Source organism: Sinocyclocheilus rhinocerous, unplaced genomic scaffold (assembly GCF_001515625.1).
Source record: "Sinocyclocheilus rhinocerous isolate Xijiao unplaced genomic scaffold, SAMN03320098_v1.1 scaffold1780, whole genome shotgun sequence".
Classification (NCBI taxonomy): Eukaryota; Metazoa; Chordata; class Actinopteri; order Cypriniformes; family Cyprinidae; genus Sinocyclocheilus; species Sinocyclocheilus rhinocerous.
In genome coordinates this window covers 376,887-386,656 of record NW_015664762.1, presented here as the reverse complement: position 1 = coordinate 386,656, position 9,770 = coordinate 376,887, and the positions used below count along the sequence as shown (strand labels likewise).

The 9,770-nt window shown below is 35.3% G+C and overlaps 1 protein-coding gene across 1 annotated transcript in view; it reads left to right on the top strand.

Moving 5' to 3' along the window:
- Positions 1 to 8,954, top strand: part of LOC107730459 (WD repeat-containing protein 47-like) — a 22,531-nt gene extending 13,577 nt beyond the window's left edge. Inside the window, exons 8-15 of the mRNA XM_016541306.1 lie at positions 1,734 to 1,976; positions 2,200 to 2,260; positions 3,108 to 3,265; positions 3,820 to 3,989; positions 4,399 to 4,569; positions 4,656 to 4,787; positions 5,483 to 5,701; positions 7,622 to 8,954. Coding sequence (XP_016396792.1) covers positions 1,734 to 1,976; positions 2,200 to 2,260; positions 3,108 to 3,265; positions 3,820 to 3,989; positions 4,399 to 4,569; positions 4,656 to 4,787; positions 5,483 to 5,701; positions 7,622 to 7,764 — 1,297 coding nt within the window. The 3' untranslated portion in view covers positions 7,765 to 8,954. The remainder of the gene's footprint in view (positions 1 to 1,733; positions 1,977 to 2,199; positions 2,261 to 3,107; positions 3,266 to 3,819; positions 3,990 to 4,398; positions 4,570 to 4,655; positions 4,788 to 5,482; positions 5,702 to 7,621) is intronic.
- The last annotated feature ends 816 nt before the right edge of the window (positions 8,955 to 9,770 follow it).

Genomic DNA, 9,770 nt, shown 5'->3' with positions numbered 1-9,770 from the left:
TGATCCAAACAAAGATGCTGCATACATGCAACATGAGCAGTCTTTAATCTAAATTAGATTGTATAATTCTGAAATTTGAAGCAAAAACAGAATTGTGTGACTTCAGTTTTGTGAAACTATACGTACAAATATCTACATGAAACGGAAACAGCAGACGAGCTGAATCACTCTCTGCCAGCAGGCGGCGCTTAAAGCGTTTCCTTGGTTTCCGCTGTAAACAAAGCAGTGCTGCACTTATGAACTTTATTATGCATTATAGTGATTATACAGAGTAGGGATGGGCAATACCCCTTATTTTGTTTTCGATACGATACCAAAATTTTTCAAGGCAGTATCGTCGATATCGATACCGATTCGATACTTCTGCACTAAACTTTTAAATTATGAAATTTATTAAATTATTAAATTACTAAGAGTAAAATGGGTAATGAAAACCACTTAACTTTGTTTAAAACGCATTTTAACCCGTTTAATCCCAAATTTTTCCCAGACATGAAAATATCCAAATGATGTGTCATTAGTAACCCTTTGAAATGATCAATAATTTTTTTTTTTTTTTTTGGAAAAGTGTGTGAAAAATGTTATTTTATGGTCAGTCACAATTGTAACCGGTGGGATAATGTGTATACTGAATTAAAATATTTCTGCAGTCTTAAAAATTGTTATATATCTTAGCCCAGCTATTTTAAACTGTTTGATCACATTCTAGGGTTACTATTATGCATAAAAAACCCTTATACAACATTGATAGGAATACTGAGATCAAATACAAAAAAATACAACCATCAACGTATTTCAAAATTGTTACTTTTTTGTAACCTATATCATCACATTTTTATATTAGTGCTACCAGTATTACAACATTAATATTCTAACTTATTTGTAACGTTTGAACTTTTGATTTAGTGCAATATTTTTACTTTAATGCTTTCTTATGATACTTTTGGGAAACGCAGCCCTGTTTGAATGCACTGTCAGCAGTGAGTGAATGCTCTCTGTGATTGATTGGTTCTGTCTTGCAACATTTGCGTGTGTTCAGATGAGCAGGAAAATAGTTATATCCTACACAATTACTCGCTAACAAAGGTTATTCGTCCAATTCAATGCATATTGTACGCATTATTATTATTATTTTTGTTAAATAAACAAAACCACTGGTAAATAAAACGCACCTTAGTATCGATACTTTCGATACTCGCGTCAGTATCGATATATCGATAGTTCGGATCGATACGCCCATCCCTAATACAGAGGCAAGATGAAAAGAAAAAATACCATCTAAACTTTTCTAAAGACAGTAAGTTCCCCTCAGACATACATTCATATAAACTCCTTCCCCTAATTGAATCGCGATTTGTTTAGCATCTCAACCGATTTGAATCGTCACATATTTGAATCGATTTTCAACCGGCTCGCGGTTAATCGTTATATCCCTACTAGGTTTGCCAAAAAAGTTCAAGTTTAATTCAGCAGAAAATGTAATTTTTCACAGTTACTGACTTGCAGAAACTCCATAAAGCCAAACTGAATTTTTTATTTGAATTTAAATTCAAAATTATATTTCAATTTAATTTGTATTTTATGTTTTTGAGAAAGCTCCTTCTTTGTGTTGTGTGTGGTATGCATCACGTGGTCAGTGAAGGATCAGTGGGCTGCCCATGGCCATGCCACCTGAGACTAGCTCCAAGATGACTCTAAAGCTTCATGTTTTTGTGTGTACTGTATGTGTGCAGGTCTATTCAGAGACTGGAGGAGTTGAATGTGGGAATGGATGATTTGGGAGAAGAGGTGCAGGCTCTCTCTCAACAGTGTAATGGAGGCAGTAATGACAACAGTGTAGCGAGAGACGCCTCAGCCACACCACAGACACAGGAAGAGTGTGGAGGAGCCAGCGATGTGGTCACCAGCACTCCTCAGAGGTCAGTAGGTCAAGCAGCCTGCCCTCCGCCCAGCCAGTCTCCTGTATTGTCCCAAAGGTAAGTCTCACACTCAAATAATTTTTTCTTCATTAAAAGAGTTTTGAAAATTTCTATATCAGTGTATCCACAAAGTAAGATTGCTTGGTGGGAAATATGAGATTTTTGTCATATCAAGTTTTAATAAATATGTTTTTTAAAAGTGAAATTTGCTTGGAATGTTTTTTTTATTACTGTTTGGGTTCTTAAGGGGGTTTTAAAAAGAGCTTGTTATCTCCTGCAGTGCCCAGCTAGACAAAACTGGACAAAATGACAGCAGTTTGACCTGCTCTAAAGGCCCAGAGGTACAGTGCCTCTACAGCTCAACATAATAAATCCAATAAAGCCTATACTGTATCATAATTGATATGCACATTTCTAAAGCCTCTAAATTATCAACATGATAAATGTAGCTGAAAAACCTGTTGCACACAATCTACTACATGCCTTTTGTCATCTGATTGGAAAGTATATACTTTTTTAGTAAGTGAAAGGCCTTTAAGTATCATTCTAAAACACTCCCTTCAGGTTATGCTACATATATCATTTTGTTTTGTAATCTTTAATGACTTTTCACTAAAATAAGCATAAGTATACATTTTATACTGTCATTTTTAGAAAATGTTGGTAAAATGTGAGTATCAAATATGATTTGGCTTTGAGGAATGTTTATTTGTACATCTCTTAATCATCACTGTATTGCATTGCATTATATTCTTATAAAGATCTCATTGATTTTCAAGCTGCCAGAATTTCATCTTTTTGGCTATATTAATATCAGAAACTGCACTAAATTGCATATTCTTGCTTAGTTTGGGCCTCTGAATATTTTTTTTTTCCAGTGCTCCTCAGGTATGTTTTATACTAAACTCCTGTATCATGCTAAATGAGCCATAAAAGCCTGATGTATCAAATATGATTCTCAACAAAAAACATGTCAGGCTATACAGGGTTAACATTCACTGAATAAAACATTCTTATTCTGTCTCTCTCTCTCTAAAGGCCTTAGTGTTGGTTTAATTACAGCTCGTAAAACTTCTCAGATCAAACCCAGATTAGGGATTTTTCTGGATTATTCTAGATTAATATATGGCCTAATCTTCAAATTAACCCTTCTCACATACAGAATGTGTTTTTATGTGCGTGTTGCAGAAAGATAAGTCTAAAGCCAAGTTTGTGATGGTCAACACCCTGGAGGATACGCAGGCGGTCCGGGCTGTGGCCTTCCACCCCACAGGGACGTTATATGCTGTCGGCTCCAATTCTAAGATGCTGCGCGTGTGTGCCTATCCTGACACGCTGGACACGAGGTCAGCGGCCCACACACTGCATTAAAACCCGCTTTAAAGATCAAACACGTTATAGATGATGGGACACAAGCAAGGACCTAAAATCCTAATTTCAGCAATAAAACTGTGATTATAAACACTAGAAAATGAAAAACACTATGAAGTGTTTGAAACTTCTCCTTTTAGAAAACATTAATACATATTCCTGTTCTTACTGTCAACAATTCATCAGTGCTTGTTATTCCAGACAAAAATATTTGTCTTTGTAATGTTTCATTCAAATTTGACTCACTAATTCCAAACCTGTGTGAATTTCTTTCTTCTGTGGAACACAAAATAAGATATTTTGAAAAACGTTTGGAATCAAAACTATTTGGTTACCAACATTCTTCAAAATATCTTTTTTTTTTTTTTTTTTTAAGTCAGTCATACAGGTTTGGAACAACATGAGGGCGAGTATATAATGACAGAATGTTCATTTTTGGGTGAACTACTCTTTTAATTAGTAGAGAATCAGATTTTTCAGTTGACCGTTGAATGTTGATATACTGTAGTTGTATTGTTGTTTCTCTCAGTGGTTCGGGCACGAGTAAACCTCCTGTAATCCGCTTCAAGAGGAACAAGCATCACAAAGGCTCCATATATTGTGTGGCCTGGAGCCCCTGCGGACAGTTACTGGCCACCGGCTCCAACGACAAATACGTCAAAGTGCTGCCCTTCAACCCTGAAACCTGCAATGCTACAGGTGAGAGAAAGAAAGATCGCAAACCAATATTCATGACTCTTAAAGCAACACACTACAGACAAAAACTGTTTTTTTCACGCACTGGCCATTTTGGGCTATTTGTTTTTTCAGTCTAGTGGGGAAAAAAACATCCAAAATGCACTTTTATTTACTTCTGTAGATTTCAATTACATTTCTTTTCACTAAATGATTTCCTGCACTGAGTCAGAAATCTCAACTTTAGTAGCAATTACATAAACCATCTTTGTCCATATATCATTCATCTCAGTAATACAAAAAGTTTTTTTTTTTACAATTCTTAATGTAATCAATCAACTGGGGATGTATGGTGATATCCATTAGTTACATGTTCACTTTTAATTGGTATATTTAAATCCACACACGTCCTCAATGACTCTCTTTGCTTCAGGTCCTGATCTGGAGTTCAGTATGCATGATGGGACTATCAGAGATCTGGCGTTTATGGAGGGTCCTGAGAGCGGAGGGGCCATTTTAATCAGTGCAGGAGCTGGAGACTGTAACATCTACACAACGGACTGCCAGAGAGGACAGGGCCTGCATGCGCTGAGCGGACACACAGGTACACAAAAAAAAAAAAGATTTTATATTATATAAACACACAGATCCTCAAAAATATGTTGGTTTGTGTGTGTTCTCTCTCCTCAGATCATATCCTGTCTCTGTACACATGGGGGGGCTGGATGATAGCATCCGGCTCTCAGGATAAGACGGTGCGTTTCTGGGACCTGCGTGTTCCCAGCTGTGTGAGAGTGGTGGCGACTGCCCTCCACGGCACAGGTGGGCTTCACCTCTTTAATTTTACTCTTTAATTTTTACTTTGCCTGGTAAAAAATGCCAGTTTCTGATGGTAGCTGGGTTTGTATGGTTTTTAGCTGGTCTACACTGGTCATTTATGCTGGTTCAGACTGGTCTAGACGGTTGACCAAATGCTAGTAAGGCTGAAATGGTCATGGTAGAGCATTTAGGTCAAGCTGATCAGAAATGGTAACAGCTATCACGTTTCAAAAACCAGCTTCACCACCTTGAGCTGGTATGACCTGGTTTTTCCAGCAAGGAAACTGTATATCTGACCTGATTCACTGGGAACATTATGTGGCCACCATTTCACATACGAATGTGCTTTAATCTGCCATTTTGGCATGATATTACAAGATTTAAGTCACTTTCAGACCAGTGTTATTTTAGTATCATTGATATAATATTATAAGTTTTATTAGTATTTTGAATCAGTTTTTATTAAAAAAAATTTTTTTTAAACATTTTATTTTATTTTAGTTCAAATTTAAAATTCAAAGTTTTTTTTCCCCTGTAATTTTTCCTATAATACATTGTAATTGTTCAGCACACAGTGTATGTCTTTTTATGCCCCATTCAGAAATATTGTGAGAAAATTGACAAAATGAAGTGAATATAAATCTTGTCTCCTAAGTTTGTGATTGTTCATGTGGTTTATGTTGTGTGTGATTTCACAGGCAGCCCTGTGGCGTCGGTGGCGGTGGACCCGAGCGGGCGTCTGCTGGCAACAGGGCAGGAGGACAGCTCCTGTATGCTGTATGACATCAGAGGCGGACGCATGGTTCAGACGTACCGACCGCACTCTAGCGATGTCCGATCAGTGCGCTTCTCCCCCGGGGCTCATTACCTGCTCACGGGATCCTACGACACCAAGGTCATCGTCGCTGACCTACAAGGTGAGATCTCAGACGCCCCTTGTTGAATTTAATACATGAAACCAGTGCTATTGTAGTATCACGGAGATACTATTATAATTTTTGTTAGTATTTTGAATCATGTTTATTTTTAATATTTTCTGTTTTAACAAAAGTAAAAAGTTAGTAATTTTGTTGTGTTTTTGCATTTGTAGTTTTTTGTGTGTGTGTGTGTATACAGTTTGTATTCATTTTAATTTCGTTTTTTTTTTTTTTTTTTACTTATTTCCTTTTTTACATTTTAATTTATTTTACTACATTTTTACGCCTCCAATGAAACCAGTGTTATTGAAATACTATTATAGTTTTTATTAATATTGTGAATCAGTTTTTATTTTTATATTTTCTGTTTTCATTTAAATTTTAGTTGGAGGTAAGTTTGGAATTTTGTCATTTTCATTAGTCTTTGTAGTTATTTCTTTGTCCAGATGTGCAATCTAAGTCATAATTTTCCTCAGGACTTTATTCCTGAACTTTATTAATTAATAACCATAACGAGGTCATGTGATAATGTATCGTAGTCAGTATGCAGTGCAGTTTTATTTTAGTATCGAGATAGTATACATTTTTATTAATACTCTGAATTAGTTTTTATTTTTATGTTTTCTTTTTAATTTGATTTAGTTTTAGTAATTTCATTGTGCTTTTTGTCATTGTTTTGTGTGTGTGTGTTTATACAGTTTTTATTCATTTTAATTTTTTTTTTTTTTTTTTTTTTACTTATTTCCTTTTTTACATTTTAATTTATTTTACTACATTTTTACGCCTCCAATGAAACCAGTGTTATTGAAATACTATTATAGTTTTTATTAATATTGTGAATCAGTTTTTATTTTTATATTTTCTGTTTTCATTTAAATTTTAGTTGGAGGTAAGTTTGGAATTTTGTCATTTTCATTAGTCTTTGTAGTTATTTCAGTATATCAGTGTATTTTACTACATTTTTACACCTCTATATACTGCAGGCCAAAAATTACCTATAGTATAGAAATCCATTTTAATTATTTCAATTTTCAGATTAGAAGTTACATGGTGGCGAGAGAGAGAGAGAGTAGGGCTGGACGATATCGATTAATTGAACATTTTACCTCAATTATGATTATTGAATGATTTTTGGTTTTCATTGACAAGGTGGGATATTTTTTTTCTAATGATAGAGTGCATGCCTTATCTTTGTGATTTTAAAATAATGCGAAGGAAACACAAACTATTTATGGTTATTTATTGAATATTTCAAACAATTTAAATCAAAAAGTACACGGCTTGAAATTAAAAAATCTTACGAAACAATCACATTTCAGTTTTAATGTAAAAAGTACGTTTTGGACAGGACACCTCTAAAGGATCAGCAGGCTGCGTATCTGTGTGCTCATAGCATTATAGATGTGAATCTTACTCATGATCACTGTTGCATGTGATCTTCCTCTCAATTATTTTTTTTCCCCTGTCACTCTAAATGTATTTACTCTTAGGTTCTTAGTGCGTAATGGAAAATACAAAAGAAAAGAAATGGGAAAGAAAAAGTAATTAGTATTTACCTGATATATGTGACAAATTTTTTCCAAAGGGCAACACAAAAATATTTTATCAGAGTTTCTACAGTCAAGAGAAATGAAAAATATAAAACCTATAAATTGCTCTTTGTATATTTAATCTCCGTTAAATGATTTTTAAAAACCGTATGATATCCTGTAATCTCAAATGACTGGAAAAGTAATGGAAATTCATTGGTCAAAGGGTGTAGGAACCTGTTTTATAGGTTGTGGAAGTGTCAGCTACACTTATATTTTAGTGCGTGTGTGCAGATGTTGCAGTGTAAATATGTATTTTAACATTTTTAAGCATTTAAAGCAATGCATGTTTTAAAGCAATTAAGTCTTGGGTGATTGTATTTGTGCACAGGTGACCTGACGAAGCAGCTGCCGTTGACCGTAGCTGGAGAGCATGCTGATAAAGTGATCCAGTGCAGGTGGCACACACACCACCTCTCCTTCCTGTCCTCCTCGGCTGACCGCACGGTCACACTCTGGACAGAGGCCACGTAGAGCCAGCTCTGGCCACTAGAGGGAAACAACACATGTATATACAGTATGTGTGTGTGGCACTGTGCTTCCGTTTTAAGTCTGTCTGTTTGTTACGAGTGTGTATTTATTTTGTGTTCCTGGATATTGAGTTCTGTATCAATGAATGGCTGAGATCAGTGCAAACCCTTTTTATGTACATAATATCTGATTGACTGCCAGTGTGTGATGGCCCTGAGCCATATTGGGATGCAATGCTTTGCTGTCGTGTGCTTGCGTATGTATGTGCTTCCCATTCAATAGCATTTATCAAACGCTGAACCGTCCCTCCACACCACACATGCTTGGATAAACACAGACTCAGTGGTGTCATATGATCTATACTGTGGCCTTCCTCTCTGGGTGTCTGCTCTCCACATATCTGTACTTGCCTGTTTGAATCTAGCCTCTGGAAATAGATTCATTATCTGAGTCATTTCTGATGTATCACTGCAAACCGAATGAATGCAACGTATTTGAGTGAAAGATGTACACGCAGTCAAATGCTCGGCTGAAATACAGACATTATTATGACCTGCTGCAAATACTGTATCAAAATTCAGCTGCTCGTGCAAATTTCAAAAGTAATGTTAATGTAAACTGCCTTGCTGTCAAGTAAGTCCATCATTTAAAGTGGTTAATGTTTTTGCTTGAAACAGTTTGCAGCCCTTGTGAATGCCTCTGAATTGATGGCATGATTCAAAGTATTGAATTTTTAAATGTAGATTTATGAAGGGAATCTGTGTCCTATTAACTTACGTCTATACGTAGTGCTAAAAACATTAAATGAAATGTTCTGGGCATTGGCGCATAGGTTTGTTAAACAGGTGAAATCGTCTGATACTATGATCTTGCACTTTTTGTGTTTTTTAACATCCGCCTCCTGTTTTGTTGCTGTAGCACTTTGTTTTGGGTAGTTTAAGTTGTATATTTTCTAATGATGTAGATTTTATTTAATGTTACGTTTTTGTTGATATTAATGTCATTAATTTTAAAACGAAGCCAAACATGTTGACACAGTTATGCTAATAAGCAGCTCTCATTTGAAGTCATGTAGTGAAATATTGTGTAGTTCATGTAATCCTAATCATATTTGGACATCAGTGACTACAGTAAAGTGGGACAAGTCTGCTGCTGTTGTGTCTAAATAAATAACCCTATTCTCTACTCTGTTTCCAGTCATTTGCATTAAGCACTTGTTGATCATGTTTTACTTTGATTCAGTTTTTCACAGGTGTAGTTCTTCACATTAACTATGGACATGTTCCGCTAACCTTTGACAACCAGGAAGTATCCAAATACCACTCGTCTTAACTTTGAACAGACATGCGGTTTCATTTTTCAAACCGTCTACTATCAAAAGTTAATCTAAAATGACGTTTTGATACATAGTCGAAATACAGCGTTAGTAGTAACATTCAGTAACATTTTTGAGCGGTAGGTACAGTTTTAGCATATTTAGCAAGGAAAGCTATATCTATATATATATATATATATATATAGATAGATATAGAACTGAACCGAACTATTATATACGTGTGTGTGTGTGTGTTATTTTTATAATTATAATCGCAGACCCTGTATTTGCATATTACACTTGAGATGTTACACAAGTGAATGCAACTACGCCTGTGGATTACAAAAAAAAAAAAAGTTGTATGATCTAGACCAAACGCAAATCATCCAGTCTAATTTTATTGAAATCCTAGGCTATAAGCGATACAGTATACTACTAATATAGAAATGGCGTGAAGCAGCAGGGTGAGTAACGTAACGCCTTAATGTACGTCAAACCTATGTCACTTACATTGAAAACTGCTTTCGTTTTCACTGGCGCCCGCAGACGTGTGCAACTTTTTCTTTACGTGAAAGTAATTCGGTTAAAACGTTATTACGATTATTATTTATTCTACGATTACGTGTTAGATGCGGTATATTTAATTAAAGCGTTAAATAAAGTAGCTGGCTGACTGGCATTTCATTTTAATTCG